This window comes from Phaenicophaeus curvirostris, chromosome 9, assembly GCF_032191515.1.
Source record: "Phaenicophaeus curvirostris isolate KB17595 chromosome 9, BPBGC_Pcur_1.0, whole genome shotgun sequence".
NCBI classification, from domain to species: domain Eukaryota; kingdom Metazoa; phylum Chordata; class Aves; order Cuculiformes; family Cuculidae; genus Phaenicophaeus; species Phaenicophaeus curvirostris.
The window spans coordinates 15872511-15894716 of NC_091400.1; the positions used below are offsets into that span (position 1 = coordinate 15872511).

General features: G+C 38.7%; 2 protein-coding genes across 3 annotated transcripts in view; both read right to left on the reverse strand.

Moving 5' to 3' along the window:
• Positions 1 to 61: 61 nt before the first annotated feature.
• On the reverse strand, positions 62 to 18376 carry NOC3L (NOC3 like DNA replication regulator). The gene is made up of 21 exons (XM_069864040.1): positions 18329 to 18376; positions 16355 to 16562; positions 15840 to 15963; positions 13536 to 13693; positions 13370 to 13426; positions 12216 to 12346; positions 11435 to 11596; positions 10587 to 10680; positions 10205 to 10380; positions 9858 to 9986; positions 9572 to 9703; positions 9202 to 9282; positions 8380 to 8480; positions 7864 to 7936; positions 7722 to 7785; positions 7563 to 7634; positions 5824 to 6005; positions 5467 to 5595; positions 4741 to 4838; positions 2837 to 2921; positions 62 to 1116 (listed from the first exon to the last, which is right to left on the reverse strand). The coding sequence occupies exons 1-21, from the start codon at positions 18335 to 18337 to the stop codon at positions 985 to 987; spliced, it is 2397 nt and encodes a 798-aa protein (XP_069720141.1). The 5' UTR covers positions 18338 to 18376; the 3' UTR covers positions 62 to 984.
• Positions 18377 to 18592: 216 nt separating this feature from the next.
• Positions 18593 to 22206, reverse strand: part of TBC1D12 (TBC1 domain family member 12) — a 39216-nt gene continuing 35602 nt past the window's right edge. For both annotated transcript variants that reach the window (XM_069863208.1, XM_069863209.1), the window contains 2 exons: positions 20579 to 20837; positions 18593 to 20282 (listed from right to left, as the gene is read on the reverse strand). In XM_069863208.1, the coding sequence (XP_069719309.1) occupies positions 20211 to 20282; positions 20579 to 20837 (331 nt within the window). In that variant the 3' untranslated portion in view covers positions 18593 to 20210. The remainder of the gene's footprint in view (positions 20283 to 20578; positions 20838 to 22206) is intronic.

The window sequence follows — 22206 nt, forward strand, 5'->3', positions numbered from 1 at the left end:
GATAAATTATTAACAAAACTGTCCAAGAACCATAAATCTGGATAAAGGACTAAATCCTCTGTAGAAAAATAAATATTTTCTGTTTATTGGAAGGAGGCTAAGCAACTCGAACAAAAGCTTTGCAAAATTTACACCACCTACCACTACCACATTACAGACGAAACACTACAAAACATTCTACTGCCAGCCAGGGACAGGTCACCACACGAACAGAATTCACATAAAGCCAATCCTCACTTTTAAGTTACTTCATATATTTCACTTACTGTTTGCAAAGCCAACATGCAGCTGAAAATGGATTCTAGAACAACCAGGCAGTAACTAACGTTTGGAGAATGAAAATTTTTAAAAAAATATTTAAATTCTTACCTTGAATTTTTCCAGTGTTCTTGACCATGATGGTTTATTGAAACCTTCGTAGTAGAGCATTCAAACATGACGATAGTTCAGAACTGTAATTCAATAACCTTAATTTGCCAATACCAAGATTCATTGGAGGGACCCCAACCCCAAAAAATGCAAAATCATTGAGGTAAATTGATAGGAGACATCAGAAGAAAACCAGAAAAAATGCAATACATATTCCAAACTCCCAGGTCAGTATTACATTAAAGTTTCCAAAATACTTATTTAACCAGCAGAACCCAGTGATTTCTTACACACATAGACATCTATACTTTGTTATAAAAAGTCAGAAAATATATAAAAAAAGAATACTATAATGCATGGTCACAAACAATTTTTAAATGACCTGGTTTTGTATCATTTTAAATTACTAATCTGACTGTGTGTTGTGGTTCCCAAGCCCTGAGAACATGGGTTCAGTGGTTAGGTGCAGTGGTGTCCTAACTGTGAAAAACTGCTGTTAACATATTTTGTGTGTTTCTATATTCAAACAAAAGCCCACTTGAAGTCCTTTAATGATGAGTGGAAATTTCTTTCTCCATAATTAAGAAGCAAACCGAGCACAACTGATAGATACATTCACAACAAGGATGATTCTTTCAAGTGTTTAGCAAAATCCAAGGGCTTGTGAACGACAGTCTCACTGATGTGTTGTTGAAGCTGCTTGTTTAGCTCTTCATTTATAAATGAATCCATTCCTGAGAACGTATCCTGAAAATTACAAAACATTAGTTGCATTACTAAGCAAGGCCAGTGTGTGTTTTCCATGCATCACTTAAATTAGTAGCCGTTTCTCTCCTGTGCCCTGGTCCAGCCCAGACCTCTGGAACTGGCAGCTCAGACACTGCCACGAAGCTTCACCTGGCTGGCAACAAAGCAACGTGTCAGGCAGTCCTTAAGCTCATGTTGTTCATGAGGACTTTTTTGTTTTGTTGAAAACTGGACTTCAGAAGAACACCTACTACACGCAGCCACAGGCTCCACCTCTGAAGGAGCTCACATACTGCTTCATGTTCCATACACCTTGTAAAAATAAATCCACCATCTCAGATCAAAAGGCCACTGAAAGCAACAATGGTAACAGTAGAGGCTGTGAGTCAGAAAGGAATGTCCTGACCCTGCCTCGAGATCCCTTCTGGCTGCAGCCAGTCATGGCGCCCTCCACTCTTCCCTAGTGCTAAATGAGGAAGGTCAGGCATATGATTTAAACCTCTCTGTTAAAGTCTTAACACTCCCATAGTTGAGTACCTTGTGCACTCAGGGACAAATGAGATCCTCTCTTTAGGGGAGATGCTGGCAGACAATGCCAGCGTGGCGCAGAGAGTCAAAAATGCAGGACAGGTAGGGTAAAACTTAAGATACCGCCAAAATTTGCTAAAATGAACAAAACGGCAAGAAAGCAGGCAAGACCCCAAGGTAATTTTCCCAATTATGTCCATTATAATGACCTGTGGACAGTTTGTTCTCTCTGTTATCTTCCTCTTCCTTTGTTTCTGCTACTTTAAAGAGCTTGCGTGCTTCTTTATTCAAGAACTAAAAATCTCTCCCATATGCTGTTCCCCGCCTTGTTCTGTCAGAGGTGCCACTGTAACACCTTAGCAGGACAGACATGTCATTGTAAAAGGACAGAACAAGAAAGTACAAATATATTTTCAGAGTTTGCTTCTCTAAAATGGAAAAAAAAAATGGTGCTCTCAAGGCTTTAACTGACACTACTAGGTTATAAATTGGAGACGCTAACATGGTTAATAGGTTAAGATGTTTTCATTAGGAAGAAAGAAAATATCACTTTTTAAAGGACACACCACTCACTGGACATTTAAAGCAGAGGGTGGCATCTGGAACCCATCCAGTACTGAGATCTAAAAAGCATTCATCCATTTCTCCTCTTTATACATTAGCTCTGTTCCCTTCAAATTTACACTTTAAAGCTATATAGTGACACTAATGGGGATCAGCAGCCTTTTACAAGGTGAATCAAAGGCTCTGGAAATGCAGCTGTCCTGCCAGCCACCCCCTCATTACAAAGAGACAAAAAATCTGCACTGAACCACTGCAAAGCGTAAAACAGAAGTAAAATAATAGCAACCACATTCATCTTGCAACATTAACTGATGCTATAGGAGGTGGAACTATTCATACACCTCTTCTTCCTTCAGCCTGAAGAAGAGAAGGCTCTGGGAAGACCTTATAGCAGCCTTCCAGTTCTTAAGGGGGGGCCCTCCAGGGAAGCTTGGTGGGGGAGGGGGGCTCTGTATCATGGAATGCAGTAATAGAATAAAGTGGTAATGGTTTGAAGCTGAAAGAAGGTAGATCTAGGATATTAACGAAACTAAATGTGCTAATGCCCAGACACGACATAGTGAGCCAGCAGATACAGGGTATATTGGTATATCGTGGTTAGAACAAGGACAGAGAGATGAGATAGTACCTTTCTTCTGGGCGTTACTGATGCAACAGGAGGATTAAAGGTCATTTCTCCCATACTGTATGTCTCAAAAAGTTCTGTAGCCGGCCTATGGCAAAATAACAGTGAAAGAAAAATGGTATTAGATGCATTTCTAAATAATGTGTCAACAAACCAAAAGCAGCTTCCCACACATACCACTCACAATCTCCATCATGCTTTAAGAGAACTCCTCAGAGTTCTGGAAAGATTGGAAGCAAACCGCTGGGGAACAACGCAAATAAAAGCAAGTAAAATGCGTCTCAAAACTCAGTTGGGGGATCGAAGAAGAAACTGGAGACAAGAAAGCTGTTCTGTTAGCTTGCCAGTGCTCCAAGTAGTCACTGCTTGCCCTGTACATATTTAAAAAAGTGAAAAGAACATGTGGATAAAAGTTACTTAGCTGATACAATCTGCCTGAATTTCCAACAGCTCCTTACCAAAGTGTTTTATGAAAACTAAGCAGCCACGGGAGAACCGGGAAGATCACCACATGGGCAAAGAACTGGTTAAAAGACAAGAAACAGAAGACAGGAGACTGCTATCAGTTTTTGCAATGGCAGGAAGAAACTATGGATTTCCACAAGGTCTGTGCCAGAAGCTGTGCTTTTCAACAAAGATGTGCCGGAGAGTACCAAGTTACCTGCTGTAGTAAGAATGAGCTGCCTGTGAAGAACCGCAGGTAGATATGTGACTGTATGAGATGGCCAGTAAAATGGCAAACAAAACTTAGTGGCAAAAAAACCCAGAACTATAGAGAAAAGCGAACTCAGCATCACATAAAAACAACAGGCTCTGAGCTGACCACTATCACTAAAAGAAAAAAAAAAGTAGGATTGTGACCTTAATGCTGTTTGGAGCTGGAAAGAAACAAAGAGCAGAATAGAAAATAGTTACATCAGTGCATAAATCCTCATCTCAAATATTGCATCTAAGTCTCTGATTTTCTCATCTTGAAATACTTGAATTGGTAGACATTCAAGAACAGGCAACTAAGATGATGATAATTATGGTACAGCTCCTGTTGGGCCAGATCCCTTCAGCCAGAAAAGATGGTAAAAAGAGGGGCAATATGATAAAGGTCTACCAAGTCATGTGAGGCACAGGAAGATTTTATTAGAGCGGGCTGTCCAGTTCACCTCCCAGGGCAAGAACCAGGGACTGTTAAATGATGTATGCTGGCACCAGGGTCAAACCAGAAGAAGACAGGTCTTCATGTAATGTAATGTGCTGGGGACTCATGGAACCCTTACCAAACAACACTGTATTTGCAAAGTGTGTGCTTTGGTTCAAGGGACACTGAACTGTTTTGAAAAGAATTCCAAGAACTAAAAATTCCAGGTACTAAGCATGGTATCAGGTTCAGGAAATCCAATAGGCTAAAACTGATTGAAGGCTAGGACGCTGCTCAGAGTATGAGTTTTACATGCTTGCCCTGTTTAACTCCTGAGGTGCCTGTGTCCAACCACTGCTGAAGACCAGATGCTGAACTAGATCCTTAGCCTGAACAGAGATGACTGTTCTTACATTTTAAAATACTGTGGACCTTACACTGCAGCTTGATTTTGCACAGGACAAGCACGGTTCAGTGATCTTGATACATATTCAGATCAGGGCTGCTGATGCAGATATTTTGCTCCCGTGGGAAGAAAGCACACTGTACTCTGAGAATTTTACCCTTGTCATAACCTGGCAACAAGCCTCAAAAGGAAAAAAAAACAAAACAGAAAAAAGGCAGCCAACATTCTGTACTGGCAGAAGAACAAAGAAAGAGAGCCTTAAGAAAAGAACCTTTTAATTTTATGAGTAATTATGTTTAGGGATAAAGTAGGAGCAACGGCTACTTTTCTGGGCACTATCTTTAAAATCAGAACTCTTTGAGAACTCACCTTTGGGTCAAATCAAGTGGAAGAGCTCCTGAGCCTTCAGTTGGAGCTCCAACTATAAGGTGAACTGCAAATTTCTGCACTATTGGATGATAGTGTCGCTGAAAGAAAGGAAGAAGGCAGTTGACTGAGGAATAAGGGGTAATGTATTTATCTATGGATTCTCGCACTTATTTCCATTTCAGTAAGATGGAAGGCTCTCCCTCTGTTTTTGAGAAACTGAGCACCTCAAAATGAGTCAGTTTCTGGGGTTATGTCAATGAGACCACCGAGTCATATGGTTATTCACTAGTATGTCATTCTGGAAGCATAACTCTCCAAAGTTAATTTAACTCCTACTCCCAAAAGGCAGGAGAAAGGGCAGAGGAAGCCCTCCCTACATCCCAAATTCTAAACCCTTGCTGGAATGATAGATCAAGGTGTCAGCTGCTCCCTGGAGAAGTGCTAGACTACACGGGAACTTAGCAGATTGAGAAAGCCTACAAAGGAATCTTATTAGGCAACCTGCAGAAAGATCCACTGCAGTACTAACACATGGAATGTGCAACATCCCCTTTTGAGTTCATTCCTTCCCTGTACCCCTGTGCTGCTGTTCCTCTTCGTATGGAATAATAGGTTCATGTGGGCCAGATTTGACTGACAGGCCTGTTTTCTATTTCTGTAAAGCATATAAATATTTAGCAGCTATTTACTGGTAACTTTTCCTTTTCAACTCGCCCAGCTACTCACCTGCAGTAAATGCAGTTCCCACAGAGCTGTGTTCTGAGCATTGCAATGCTCTGGTTCATCTAGTTCTGGGAGATAAACTCCACTGCCTTGAGATTCATTGTCTAGTAAGAGGTCCATCTTTGAGAATGTCTACAACACACACAAAAAAAATTACTGAGTTGCTTATATTACATATCCAATCATAACATGGTTAAGTTCAGGATTCATTCTGTGTTACTCAGTCTGAGCAGCATTTCAAGATACTGTTTTCATCATTCTTGCCTAAAATACTTCAAATATTTTGCATAAAATCAATTTGTCAAAAAATTGAATAGGCTTTAACCAGCGAGCTAAAAATTCCCCACAAGTAAAACTTACCTGCATTAATACCCTGTTTGTTGCCAAGATCCCAACACTAGAGTTTGGAAGTACATGAAGAGCAAGCATGGAAAGTCGCTTTAGGAAAGCAAGAGCTCGTTGCTGGGAAACTTGCTTTCTCCGCTTGGCAAACATGACATCCAGGCACTGGAGCACAATCCCTATATCATCATTGGTACCACCTTGAAAGCAGAATTTCATACAAAGAGTAAATAACCATTCTGAGAAACATACATACAGCTAAATGCTATTGACTCTACAGTGGAACCTGACAAGTAGCATGAAAGCTAAGAGGTTCAAGCACAGCACTAAAGCAATACAGAAGACATAAGAATCCATCTCTTTTGGTAAAAATACTCTAGATTTGAACAGAAAAAAGGTATTGTTTCTGTGTTCCTCTTTCCATCAAAAACATCTAACGATTAGAAGCAGTTAGTGTTTTAACCCTAAGTGCATTTATTGTATCATGTTTTATAAACTGCTAAACGGTGCTGATTTAGTCTTTTAACTATCTGGAACTGTAGAATGTTTTTTTCTCAATCTTTCCTTCTTAGTAAATACAAATTTATGAAGTTAATCAAAAGTATGTTAAGTTCAAACACTTTAAGTATATTTTTTCATAAACTATTCAGCTTCTCAGAATTATTAGAAAACTTACACAATTATGAGAATTATAAAAAAAAATACAAACCAGGAGATTTTAGAAAACAGAATTTAAATTGAAATTATTTTTTAATTACATTAGAAAAATTAGATATTTTTCTCTATGAGGGAAAGAATTAGAGAAAAAATAGAGAATTTTTAATTGCCACTAAAAGAAACAATTATAAATCAAAAAACTTAAACTGAGGACAGGATGCTTATCCAAGATCATATACTTGGCACTCCCTAATGAAATTACATGACTAGAACCTGTTATCATGTAAACTTCAATAATACTTCTAGTATTTGTATTGCAGTACTGCAATATGCAACTTGAGAAAAAATAGTACATTAAAAGAGACAGTAACCTTTTCAGATCTTATAGAATCTCATCAGCCTCCTCATCCTGGCTGAGTGGTCTATAGCAGACTCCCACGACAATTTCTGCCTTACTAGGTGAACCTCTGATTTTCACCCGTAGACATTCAACTCTATCATCACCATCAATGACTTTGAGGCTGTCAAAACTCTCATTAACATAGAGGGCTACCGCACCACCTCTCCTTCCTCACCTATCCCTCCTGAAGAGTCTGTGGCCTTCCATAGCAGCACTCCAGTTATGGGGGGGTTATTTAGCCTAGAGAAGAGGAGGCTGAGGGGTGACCTTATTGCTCTCTACAACCACCTGAAAGGAGGTTGGCAGAGAGGTAGGTGCTGGTCTCTTCTCCCAAGTGACAGGGGACAGGACAAGAGGGAATGGCCTCAAGCTGCATCAGGGGAAGTTTAGGACATTAGGAAAAATTTCTTCACAGAAAGGGTCATTGGGCACTGGAACAGGCTGCCCACGGAGGTGGTTGAGTCACCATCCCTGGAGGTGTTTAAAAAGCAGGTAGATGATGCGCTTGGGGATATGACTTAGTAGTGGACAGGTATAGTTGGAGTTGATGATCTCTACTGTCTTTTCCAACCTAATGATTCTATGATCTCAGATATCTTAAAACAACTATAGTTTATCAACACTATATTAAAATTATGATACCAAACAAACAGAATAAACATTAACTAGGTAAATAATGAAAATGAGAATCTGGAGTTACCTGCGTGTAGGCTGAACAGTGTCTTGTAAAGATGTGTGTAGAATTTCATCGGATCAATGTTAAGAACATCCCCTATTAACATAATCCCAAATTAATACATTTATTCCATTAATTTATCAGACAATATTAAACAAAAGTTTGTTTTTAAAGACCTCTTACCTTGACCAGACAGTATATGAAAAGCACTGAGAACACAATGAAGACTCTCACGGTAGCTTAAACTCTACAAATACGAAACTGATTAATAATACAAAAGAATATATTTTTAAGAAAATTGTAATAAGGTATAAGCTCTACTTACCCCAGATGCAATAAGAGAATGAAGGACAATCACCAGGTCATCAAAAAATTCCACATTTATAAGATGAGCAAACCTTGAATAAAAGAGGTTTTTATTTTTAGGCTGCAGGCATTATCTACAAACCCAGTCCAATGTATTTTGAATTGCCAAAATCTACACCTTAAAAGCAGTTAAATCAAATGCTGAATTCTCCACATAGATTATAGTTTATCCCCACCTGCTAATCACAGATTCTCTATAGCTTTTGTTATGCAGGAAATAATCAGACAAAATAATATAATCACATCACACACTCCTTGGTTTGCATCACATCAATTCTATAATGGGAAATTTCACACTACATTAAAGTGTTTTTATAAGTAGGGTAAAACTTCAGCAAAGAAATAAAGAATTTCAACACATTTTTCAGGGTCAGTCTTCTCTCACTGTTTACAAATCTCTTTCAATATAAAAAAATCCCCTTAGTGCTTAATATATTTTTTAGCACACACAAAAGAAGATGGACTCAGTTCTTACTTTGCAAGACCTTCTAGCACAGCTGGCAAAAGTGGAGACTTCTGAGCTTTCTTCAAGATTCTAAAGTAAGTTACAAATACAATATTCAAGGTTTCTGTGTGCTGAAGGAAAAAAACAAACAAACCACTAAATAAAATCATAGAATCATAGAATAACCAGGTTGGAAGAGACCCACTGGATCATCGAGTCCAACCATTCCTATCAAACACTAAACCATGCCCCTTAGCACCTCAATATTTAATATTTAAGCATGGAAAACAGACATTTCTACTTCACTTAAACTCAACTGAAAACGCTGCCCTCTGTCTAAGCCTGCGCTCAGGACTTCCAAACCAGTCCCAGCACTGCAGCATCTTATGCTGCATCTCTTATGCTGAAAAGCTCAAATCCTGCTCTCCTGGTCTCTGTGCTGTCCCCTCGCCTCCTCCTAGCTAAGCAGCGTCTCTTTTCCTCAGTTCATGTGAGCCACACTCCTCCTTTGCCTAAGGCCTAAAGGCCACTCTGAGAGGCTGCTAACAGCCATTACATAGTGTCATCCGTAACAGGAACAGGGCACCTGGAGGACAACTGTCAATGGATTCAAATACCTTTTTGTGCAGAGAAGAGAAGGGAATAGGAACAGCTAAGTCAGCCCTCCCGGGTAAACCAAGAGGGCTTGGTTTAATAAAATCTAGACCTCTGGCACAAAATGTTTGCAAGCTGCCAATATTATCTAGAGGTGTGGAATGCTGACAGGTTGAGATGGAGGGGAGACACTTGGTTACAAAAGGGTTAGGAGTTGCTGCTTTGCAAAAACAGGAAAGTAATCTCTAAATTACTTACTAGTTTCAGTTTTTTTTCTTTACTTTCAGATGCTTCTGCTTCCAAGAGTTCTCGTTCCAGTTTCTCTTCTGCTTTCTTCCACTGAAAACATAGAAAACATTGTTTAAGTCACCCTGTGATGCTACGGGGTAACCAACATGGATATATTTCTTCCCATCAGAAACAACCAAAGATGTTCATAAACCAGAAAGGGAAAAAAATGAGGAAGATCTTTAAATTCCCTTAGAACCTCATAAATATTAAAGTACAATGCAGACAGTAATCACTGATGCTGAGAGTTAACAATGGCAACAGGAAAAGTGCAATCATTGATAGCACATATCACTACATAAAGTCACTGAAGCAGAGCATGAGAACGAATATGTCATACCTTTCTTTGCATTCTTGAAAGATTTTTTCTTTTTTCTTTGTAAGTCATGAACTTTTTCTTTGGTGCAATGTCTTCAGAATCTTTTTGTAATTCTACTTCCTTAATTCTTAAGTGAAGAAATACTTTTAACACCTATTGTAAAATAAAATAAATTGAATGAAAGGTGATCCACAACAGATGAACTAAGAGTGTAAGGAAGCCTGAATTCCATTCAGGCTAGTGGGCTTTGCTGGTCAAAGTTTCTTCTGCTTACTCCCCTCCTGTAGTACAACAGAAAGACACTTACCTCAGGTCTGACATCGTAATTCCTGCCCCTCACAAGACCAGAAATGACCTTAACTACACCGAGTGAAGCATAGCCCAGCTTGTCTTGTTTAAAGAGCTTCTTAACTGCCTCACAGCACAACTGAGAAATCTGAAAAACAAATTAAAACAAATTGTTTTGTAAAGCTGTGTCTACAACAACAGCTAACTGCTAATACTGATAGTATTTACTCATTTTGCTATTTCACACAGCCTGTAAAATAGCAAAAATATATAGCCACAAGATCTGGATAATGCAGAATAAAACCCAGATATAGACTATTTTTCATGGAAAACAAGAACTCTTTCCCTAATCAGAATATCACTTACCATTTTTGATGCATCATTCATGAGTGGAACAATTAGAACAATAATGTTGTTGTGGAAGTTAAAGTGGGGTAGGGCCACAAGCAGCTCACACAGACACTTCACTGCAATCTCTGCTAGACCTTTATACGCTTTTAATGATATGACATTGCTTTTCTTCAACTTCCTTTGTTTCCAGTCTGCAAAAAATATATTTAGTGATTGCTGTTCAGAAGAGAAGCTTTTAAATATTTACAGTTTTTGTTATTGCAGGCGTTCTCCTACACACTTATATGAAGCAGTACTTGCATGAAAGACAGCAAGTAGCATTCAGTCAGAAGAGCTTAACTGTGATCTGCAAACAATTTTGCATTTACTACAAGGAAATAGAAACTGTTGACTTCACCTTTTATTGTTTGTTCCAGATTTTCCAAGTAAAATTTATACTGGCTCACAAGGCCTTCTTCAAACTCTCTCAGTTTTTGAGTTTCTTTCTTAACCTGCAAATACAAAACATATCAAATTTTATTTGGAGAGAGAAATCCTCAAATTAGCCAGTGCTGAAAAAACCTTGAAGTTTCCAAACAAATTATCAGATACTAAAGTAGTTTTCTCTTCTAGACAGAAATTCCTAGAAATGAATTAAACACAAAATATTTCTACATAATCCTCTACATTCTCTTGTGCTCAAAGGGCCTTTTCCAACAAGGCTGATTTAATTTATAGGTACTGAAATGAAATCTGTAATTAGAAGTTATTTTAAAGCCATGATTTTAAACGGCACTACTTATATTGACCTTCTAAGGAACTGGTTAGAAAACTCATTTATTGTGCATTTTTTTCAGCAAATTATTAAACACATTACATAGAAATCTGCACCAGGTGGGTGACAATGTTGCATAATTTGCTTTCCCTCCAGTTCTCTTCAACATGACACAAATTACCACCTCATTCCAAGATTTATGATGAAAGTTACACAGGTTTGCTATGCTGCTTTCACATACTCTTTTTCCCTTCCTTTACCACCAGCACGTCACCTACTTATTGAAGGAAGTACATAAGAATTAAAGGTTCAAAACAAAGACGTTTGCCTCTCAAAGTGTCACAGATTCAGAATTTCCACAAGTACTTGTGTATTTGTCACCCTTTGCTCAAAATCATAAATTCCTATTAAACAATCAATATTACTATTTGGCATTACTTATAAAGTTCTGAGCTACTCACAAGACTCTAAAAAGAAATTTTGTATTTCACCTTGGTAGCCTTTTCTGTTTCAGTCAGAGGCCGAATTTTGTAAGAGGGCGTGATATCTTTGAATATCTCCATCAAAGAAACCATGACCAGCTTCCGAACAATCACAGCCACATTAGGATCCTGCTCCATCAGCATGGCACGCAGCTCCTTCAACTTTTTAATCTGATTGAGAAAAGAGACAAAGTCAGTTGACTATCACCCACAAATTGATGTACAAGCATAATGTACATTTCAGCAAAACTTCCCACTAACATGTCTCATTTTTAAATACTAGAAAGGTAAAAAAATAACTCAGCAGTTATTCTGAGTCTACTCAGCACTGCATAAAGAGTCAAGAAATTCTCTTTATGCAGTGCTTGGTTAAGAATTGTCCCAACAATATTTTTATTTTGGGAATGTTCAAACTACTCTGCTATTACAAACCTACACAGAATTATAGCGTATCCTGCAACTGAGACATTGAGATCTATCAGATACAACACTGAAATCAGAACTTAAATAAACTTAAATAAAGACAGTATTATTCCTAAAACCACAAGTATTCAGACAAATTACACCTGAACAAAACAAATACAGCCACCTGGATCTTCACCTGATTCAAATCCTTTGTAGCAACCGATGGCAGCAGTTTCACTGCTTGCCATCCCCTGAGAAGTGACACAACACTGACCTTTCCCCTTGTAATTTTCAGCTTTTGCTGTTGTTTGCTGACTTCAGATCTTTATTGACTTAATGCACAACACGTGCACACATACAAGCATGTTAAGTAAACACTACCTACATTGTTGTCTGGCTCAGAGAGAATGGCAGATGCCAAGGCAGCTATGTGCACCTTCCTTTCTTGCAGCTTTTGTCTCCTTTGAGCAGCCATTTCCTCAGGAGAGAGCACAGGCAGGTGATCTTGACTGAAGTCTAGCACAAAGTGCGACAGTTAGAAAAGAGGGTCACTAGGGAAATGCTTTAAAAATACCCTATGCAAACTACAGTTAAGGTACTGCATTTCAGATGGGTACCACAATAACACCAAACCAGAGAAATACATGCAGCTCTACAGTAAAAGAAGCTATAAGAATGATCTTGCTAGAGCTTATATTAACCCAGGGATTAATTTTTTGCTCCACTCCAAAGTCTTTTGCTTGCAAAAAGACACGACCAAATGTTTTTGAATCTGCAAATGGTATTTCCCAAGTACAGTGGGCACACAAACTCAACATATGATGCCAATTGTGCCAAGAAGCTGCAGTGCTCTGCAGTTTGCAGCAAATTATTCACCAGTCACTTATTCTTTTAAAAATACAATCAATTTATTTGAGCTTTCTGAGTATTATTTTGCTACAAGAATGTCCTTCCTCTACTTTAGATTACATTTAGAAAATAATAACCCAGAAGTGACAGAGTTACAACTGCATTACGTGAATATGATTCTTAACTAGATAGCAAACTGCAAAACAAAATCTGCATTTATTGGTGCTACAGTATTTTAAGTAAAAAAATTCAAGGACAAAAACAGACATCCAAAAGCCTACAGAAGTCTGCACCCTGAACTGCATTTCAAAATGATCTTGGAGTAATTGAACTAGAATCACGGGATATATTCTTTACGTAAGACCAAGATTTCCCTTCTCACTACATGACTGACACAAGGAACTTCATGCAAACATCTGTTCCAGCAGAAAATCAAAATCATTTTAAAGAAAGAGATTCTGAAGCCAGTTGTTCTCCTCAGGTCCTGGGATCCTAACAAGTAAGAAAGCAAGCTCTGAATCAGTGTTGTACTTTGAGGGAAATATGGTAATGAAAATATTCAATAACATTCTAAACAAAACATTAAAGTTACAAACTTCCTTAAAGAACAGCTAAGTACCCTTCAGATATATCAGTGATTTGGAAAAAAAAAACCACCAAACCCAAGAAGCAACCATGATCGTTTATTACCCTCTGCTTCCTCCATTTCTTCTCCATCCTCTTCTTCATCCTGTGCACCATGGAGAACTGCGAAAATAGTGTCTAGTGTCAAGCATGTAATACACACTGTGGAATTCTAAAAGGATAAAATATATACAACTTGGCTACTATACTGTTTCCAGAATCTGTGTCTTACCTGGCTTTTCCACAGTTTGGGGAATAATTCCACCCTTGTCTTTGATGGGGAGTAGATGGATGAGTTCTTTCTCTGGCTCAGCCTGCATACATCTTGGCACCTTCTCATATTTGTCAATCACACTTTCACGTTTTCGTTTTTTGACATGAACTGGTTCACTGAAAAATACAAGGCAAACTAAATGAATTAGCCATCTAATTAGACATGAACCACATACAACAGCATACTAGCTGGATTAAGTGTCCACACTCAGAAAAATAGGTAATACCTAATCTTATTAAGTGGAATGTTTGAGTGTTCAACCATCAACAGCACCAGTCACTGTTCAGTCAAACAATGTTAATGGGGGTATTTACAGGATCTGTGTATTCAGGAAAAAATAATGCTTCCCATCACCTTTTTTTAAGCAGTTCAATGTGAAACGAGCGAAGACAAAATAAGATTTAGTTAATCTGGCAGGTCAGCCAACTTCATGAGCTTTCAAATGCTGACATATGAATGTAAGCTCATGCACACATGCAAAATGCTAAACCAATTAATTAAGTGGTGTAACCACTTATTGTACAGGCATACTATGAAGTGTGCCACCTGTTCATCTCACTAAAAGACTGAAAGCCAGGGATAAAGAATCACATTGTTGAAGGCACATTGTCTTATAACAGGAACACTGCTCTTGTTCTTGTAAGGGGCAGTTTCAACTATGGACATCTGAAGGGCTCTGAAAGCTCTGGGCTCAGAGATTGCTAGGCTTCAGAAAGTAAAAATCATTTGTATGAGAAACAGATTTATATGGCAGAGTCTACCCAGATTGCGTGGACAAATGACACGGTCACACTACACATGCATTGTAAGGACACTGCATCAGCCTCAGCCTCGCCATCTTCATGCAGATCAAACCTTTCCTGCGTACCCAAACCCTACTCAACAGGCACAGGAGTTCTACATATCTGTGAGTGATCTGTTGAGCATGAAGAAAATACAGCTGCTGTGAAAACAAGGGAAATTCTGGGTCATACCAGACATCTGGAAGCACTAGTTTCTCAAAATCCCTGTCTGAATTTTGTGATGACACTGCTCCCACTCATGTGTCAGTAAGGGACTCGGGGACACTTTAATGTAAGGTGATAGTGAACAAATCAGATGAAGCCTGTGAAAGCAAACATCCTTCAGAAACATGATTTCAGCCCTAAAATATTGAAGAATTTGTAAAGTGTAAATAACATACTGCGACACAAAATAGAAACTATCAAGACCTTAGAACGGCCTGTTTCTCACCTAGGCCACTGTGCTCCCTCACTGGATGACCAGGTACCCCGGCACAGCTGAGGCTCGCTGATAACCCTGAGCAGTCCTGCCACAAAAGACTTCACCAGCAAGCAAGCAGGACTAGAACTCTCTCATTGGACACACAGTCCAGTGTCTTCCTTAAGATGTCCCCAGGCAATACATAACCAGATGTGATAATGAGTGGGTCAGTATTCATCTGTATTCTTCCTACTCCATGTTAACTTTTGCCACAACTATCCCTTTTCTACCCTGCTCACCAAAAAAACCTTTTTCACACCCCACTTTCCAAGGATAAGAGAAATAATGCAGTGTGGCGTAACACCCTTCCACAGGATACGTTCCTAAACTGCACGTAATTATACAAGACATAAGTACTCAGTCTGTGCTAATATGAATATGCAACTTGTAAGTGAAATAAGTTGATAAAAGTAAAGCAGATTAGAAAAACAAATACTTCAGTTTAAGGGAACACAATGAAAGGAGCTAAAAGCTAGTAACGTTAGAACAATTAAAAGAGCGACAATCCTCTTATATACTTCATTGTGGACATTACCTAATGCTTTGCGCCCCAGAACACTTGTAACCATTTTTTGGTATGAATATTTTGGTATTGCCTGGGTTTACAGACATGGCTTCCAAAACCTTTTTTCCAATATGAAATTATAGTGGCTCAAAGTCTGTGGAACATCCTCGATGCTGTATACAGAAGAAAAGACTCTGTAAACAGGTTAAAGCAGTTCTTTCAGTTTGAGGAATGCTACTCATCTCCCAGTCAGGGACCTCACAGGAAGGAACACTGTGCAGAAGCAGTATCCTGAAGGTCAACCTGAGCAGTTAAATTACTAATTCGCATCAATACATTTATACTGACAGACAATGGAAACACTAAACGGGACCTGCAAAAAAACACCAGACTGAAAGTGACCTCCTGATATATGTATTATATTACATAGCAACTGCATCTTAACCACACAAAGCTGTATTACTATGAAAATTCGATGTCACAACACCACTCACTTAGACGAAAGATCTCTGGTTAAAAAGGATGCTTTTTGAGCCAAATCCTCCATTAATTTTAAGTCATCTTCATCCATCATGTCCAGTGGAAGAGCATCTTCTTCCTCTTCTTCCTGTTTTTCAGCTATTTTAGAAGATGATGTGTATAGATTAAGATCCTATACAAATATTCAACCTTGAAAACCTAATCCTGCCTACACTTTTAAGACCATTTTACACCGTTCTTCAACCCTGAGCTCATTAACCTTCATGCATGTGTTTTGTTGTCCCAGAATTCCACCCCTTTATTGTGACATCCAATAACTATTAGAGCAAGCACATTTCTACCATCTCCAACTGGCAACATTCTTGTTGCCAGAATGGCTGCGTTTTATATTTTTCATAACTGTCCCTTTTTTTCCTTTAAACAAGAACAAAGAAAATGAAACGTTGTTTTCTTGACACCTAATTTCAGCAGGATATTTAGTAACCCTCATACCTTTTGCTCACAAAAATGACTCTGAGCAAACACTTACCAACTTGTTTTTTCTTGCATTCTTCCAACGGCAAAGGTTTTCTAGAGATTGCATCTCTGACAGCTTCCCTTAGCTTCTTTTGTTCTTTTCGATACTTCTTAGCAGCACTCTGCTGCTTGTACTGTTTATTCTTTAATTTGTTATCAAGTTTTATTTTACTAGTTCTCAGTAACTTACGAAAGCTTGGAACTCGTTTTTTGTTTTTTCTCTAGGAAACAAACAGAAAACTACAAGTAACTGACATGTTCACAGAATCACAAGGTTGGAAAAGACCCACAGGATCATCAAGTCCAACCATTCCTATCAACCACCAAACCATGCCTCTCAGTTCACATCATGTACTTTCTTTGAGTAGATCCCCAGGTGGCACAATTGGTTAATGAACTGGCCTTTAACGTTCAGAAACAAGATGTGGTTTCAACAGTTAATCAAGTCCCACACTAAGGACACAGAATAAACTTACCCAAAACAGCTTTGATTAGTCCCTAGTTTTAAATTACCTCATAATTTACCACAGCTAATATTCTAACTTTATGAAAAGTGAAGACAAGGTGCTGCAGTGCAGGATAGAAACACTGCTTGTAAGCAGGCAGAAAATCAATCATGACTTCTTTCTCCATAGAAATAAAATTGTATATTGGTATGATCTATTTTATAAATGGAATATGAAAAACTAAGAAGAGACAGTAGTAAAAATAGAAGTTATACTTCTATACTACGCATAACTTTTCATGACCATTGCACTCCAACCACACTTCACAAAAACTATTCATTGAATCATACAAGATAATTTTCTACTTTCAACTAAAGAAAAAAAAAGACCAACAGAACAAGTTCAGAATTCGACCACTGCCACTGTACAGTGTGAAATCCACGTTATTGTTATGAGATACATAATTATGTTTTCCGGTCTTTACAGGATTGTAGAAGAATCGTAGCCTTTGAGAAATGAGTAAGGTCCAAAACAGTGAACTAAGGTCACATTTCTATCAGGGCTGAAGAACCTGTTTCCTCCGAATTGTATCATGAGTTAGCTCCAAATTTACCTGTGTTCTCAGTTAACATGATAAGGTGTGTGAGACCACAACTTCAGGCAAACGTCCTCCTGCAGGTCTCTCGTAAAATGAGATTATAAGCGTAAGACTGCAGGTAGGATGGGTTTAAGCTGTAGGCAAGCTGCCTATGAGGGAGTTTATGGTAGTTCCTGAACACCTATAGCATTCTGCATAGCTGAGCACAAAGTTCCGACTTTACTGATGCCAGTGGCCAGATTTGGGAAGGTCTTGGTTGAGGAAGCTTAATAGTGAGTCAGCATCTTTCAGGTGAAAAATGAGATCTTAAGAAGCTTTTTTGCAGGAACGATTAAGTAACGACAGGGAAAACTGTATAGTTAATAGAAGTAGGAAGCCTTCTCAGTAAGGGTAATTCTTAAAGCTTTGTGGCAGGACTGTGAAGTTTAAAGGACTTTCTCGTAAGGAAAAAAAGAAAAAAAAGGATCCTTGTAGTTTAGATTTGTAGTCAAAAGGGTGGTAGAGCTCATATGCCCCGTTTCTGTCCTGGCTGATGGAATCCTCCTGTGTTACCCTTGATTTAGTAAGGATGATGTAGTAAATTGATAATTACATTTGAATGAATGTTTGTAGCTCCCTATCACTGTGAAGCAGACATTGCTATATGTGCCTCTACAGAGCAGTCAGAGACTGATTCTAATATCTTTAATAACTTCCGAGAAAATCCGGAAACTTAATTTGGGATACTGTTCCAGACTGCTATTTTTCAAACAGCAGACTTCCCCACGCACTTCTACCTACCGAGAATCATAGGCAGGCTCGGGTTAGAAAGACCTTAAAGATCATCCCGTTCCAACTCCCCTGCCATGGGGAGGGAGCGTCATCCACCGTGTGCAGCCAGAGAGGAGATAAACTCTCACAGAAACCTCCCAGAACCACCTCCCCCCATCAGCCCCGTCCCTACCTGCTTCATGGCGGCGGCTTCCCTCGTGTAGAGCCGGCGGCGGAAGCATTGGGCTGGGCGGGGCGGGCCCGCAGCGCCCCCTGGCGGCGCCTCCGCGCCTCCCGGAGGAGCTGCGGCCCCGCTCCGCCCCGCCCCCTGGCGACGCCTCCGCGCCTCCCGGAGGAGCTGCGGCCCCGCTCCGCCCGCCAAGTAGTCCCTGGCCCCTCCCGCGGGCATGGAGGGAGCTGGAAGATGGAGGAATGGAAAAACAAACACACATCCGAGATCTGCTCCAAGTTTTATTTACACAGGAAGTGTTGCTAGTGGTCTTGAAGGCTCGATCCTCCTATTTACAGTTATATACAGATTTATAGTTTAAAAGTAAGAAAACTGTACAAGATAACATAAAAATATAAGACAAACTGGGTCCAATTAAAGTAGTGGATACATAAGTTAAGAAAAATCTGACATTTAAATTTCAAATTGTAATGTTATGAGTAGTATGTAGTTTTTTAAACCAGATAGCAACATAGTTTTATGTAGTTTTTTAAACCAGATAGCAACGTAAGTTACACCACACTAAATCTTTACCCCAAGTACGTAGACTCTGCTTTTAAACACCAGACAACTGGAAGCCTCCTGCACTTAAAAATACGTAATGGTTATTTTGACTCGATTTTCACAGAGGGGACCAGTTACAAAACCCCACATGTAAGGAATTTATTTACATTAAATATTAGCAAAAATGGACCAAGAGAGTGCAAGTGCTCCCCACCTGCAAGTGCTATCCATTTTAAACATCCATCCCCTACAACCACAAGTTGTTGTACTGCATCTTCAGAAGTAGGAAACGTTTGAAAATTATTTGCTGTGACACATACAATACGACCTTACATCTCACAGTTAAAAGATGTTAAAGAATTAAGTATCACTAAACTAGATGCTTTTTGGATTTCAGTATTGCACGCTAATAAAAGATAGTTTCAAAAACAATTCTGTGTCTGCATTATTCCAAAGTGTTAGAAGTGGCTGCAGATACCTTTGTCAGTTTCTAGTGTTCACCATTACACACAAATATTTCTTAGTTGGAAATGGCTCAACAAAGTAACTCTTGTGGTGACAAAACCCTTTCACAGAATACCTACTCTGTTTTTGTAACTGCACCACCAATACATCAACACAAATGCTTAACACCACCCTCTGAAAGCTGTGCACTCTGAAAATAGCAGCCCTGATCTTACTACTGTTTAAAATTCAGATGATTTTTGCTTTAACAGGTTTGGGCACAATACTTCCACAGTTCCTGAGTTACGTTTGCCCAGACTGAAGAATGAAGCTACAACTTAAAAAACCAAGTAAATAAGACAATACTCTTCCCCAAATTTTAACCATCTTGCACATAAACATACCAAACAATCTTATTTGGTCCTCAGTACTTTCAAATGGTTAATTTTGGAGGTAACATTTGTACCAAGCATTTGGTTTGGATAGCAGTTTCGGGGCCTTAAGATTTGCCATTTCCCTCATCCCTTCCCAAAAGTGCCTTTGTGGTATCTGTAAAAAAAGTTATGCCTCAAAATTATTTTTTTCTTTAAAGTACCAACAGCAGTTATTACAAGTGTTTATTGCATTGAGTTGATCCTTTTAAAGTATTAAATATGACCCCCCCAGCTTCTCAGTTTCATAGGTTTTGGTATTCTCTGTGAAAACAAATCTTTCCATGACAAAAGCTAATACTGGCAAAAGGGTGAAGATTTCATCAGTTCATTACTCCACTGAGAGCTGTGTCTGTTTTCCACCTCATTTTTCACATTTTGTACAGTGCTATTCCTTACAGAAGTGATGTGAAAACTCCTTTGTCAAGTGGTTTTCAATATTTTCAATTGACCTCAACATACAGTGATTAGCTTTTCAGTGCTGGGCTGTGGTTCTTGTCCCCCCCTTCTTTGTTGTCCTTCATCAGAGAGGCAAACACCTGGAAAAGCAAGTTATTTAATGAATATAAAAAAGCCAGTCTTATAAGAAAGAACAATATTAACCACTACAATATTGGCATGAAGATTAATTTCTAGAATGAGGCACTAGAAAGGAAGCGCCCATCGCTCAGAAGTCAAAGACACATAAAGTAGTATTTATAGAAAGTGTGTGTGTGTGTATATATATAGTAGTATTTATAGAGAGTATGAAGTAGGGATTAAGAGAAGTGCCCTATATACTCATGTGCTGACAGGTCTGTTGAGAGAGGGAGAGATCTATACCAAAGAAACTCACCTGTGCCCATTTTTTGTTACTATTCTGCATCTGAATAGCTGCTATACAACTAAAAAGCTTTTCTGATGTAATGTCTTCTGGAAGTTTTGTTAGAAACTGTGCTATATGAATGAAGTCCATCTGTAGGAGAATATCTTCATATAACCGAAGGATTCCTAACCCTGTCCTAAACAAAAATTCTTCTCCATCTCTACAGAAAACATCCCAGACACGACAAGCCAGATCAAGTGGTAACGACTTGCTGTAGAGCGTAAAAATCCTACAATTGAGAAAAAAAAGGCAAAGTTATCACTTTAACCCATTTCAGAAAGATGAAAACACAACCTCCTTTAAATCTCAGTTCTGTTAGCTGAGAGTGAGCAGATGACAACATTTCCTATCTTTTTCTTTTTTCCATATTTCAAAGACCTACAAGTCTCCAGTTTTTAAAGTCAGAACTCCTACTCTGAAACCCATTTCTTCTCATGCTACAGAAAATCCTCCATCTGAAAGCCACCCCCCTTAGAAGGCTTCAGCTAGACAAGTTTCAAACATCTTTACACTCAAACAAGGCATAATATACAAATATGAGCTTAACCCTTCCTGTTCTTTAAGCCATACTGTTTAACAGCTCTGTTCATCATTTGTACATCGAGCCACATATCGTCTCAATAGAAGGCTACAACCCAACATCCCACTAATGTACTAATGAGAATTCAACAACTGCATTTCCATGATAAATTTTTAATTTCTGCTCAGGTTAAAAGTCATCAAAATCTAGAGACAGTCACTGTTCTTTTCTTACTGGGAAAAGTCTATGTGCATTTCTTACTGCAAAGTTTATTTTTAAGAAGTGTTCATTACACATAGGCAGAGTTCAGTCAGCTGTTTTTAACGTATTATAGAACTGCTCCCGTAAATTTGCAGTGGTTCCTTTGATACAACGCACAGTCTTCTCCGTTTCTCCATTATTGCTACTGGGAAATGTTTCAGGAACCTCAGAACGCTCCTTACTGCAAACTACTACAATGTCCTCTACTCTCACTTTATAAAAGGAGCTCTCCCTATCTCCAGACTACCTTTGGAACGTGTGCAGGAATAGCAATCTTCATTTCTCACAGGTAAATGGAAGCAGAATATTCTAGTACTCTGTATAGAAGCCCTATTTCTGCAACACATATACCTCTCTTCATCTGCCATGCTGCTTGATGCTTATGCTGCTAGTGTATGTCCTACTCCTGCTGAGACTTAATGCTTAAGTTCTTCATTCCCAAGTACTTAGATGATGTGAGGTTTTTATATTATTTAATTCTACTCCAATTCAGTTTACTCTGGTAGAAACTTTTAATGCCCACAATAATCCTATATGAAGCACATCCTTAGCCACACACACACTTATGAACAGACACTCCATATTTAGCAGCACTACACAGACTTCAAGGATGCTTGTATTACTGCTTTCCATTACAGGCACATAAGATAATTTGGGACTCTCTGGTTTAGAACATACTTTACTTCAAAATGTTCAATGTATTTCCAAGTTTATCCCTTCCCAAACTGAGTTCTAAATTTCATCCTCCTTCTACTTTGAAGCATATATTCATACTTTCTTCAGGAACTGGTTATGTTGATTTCATCAAGCCACTTAC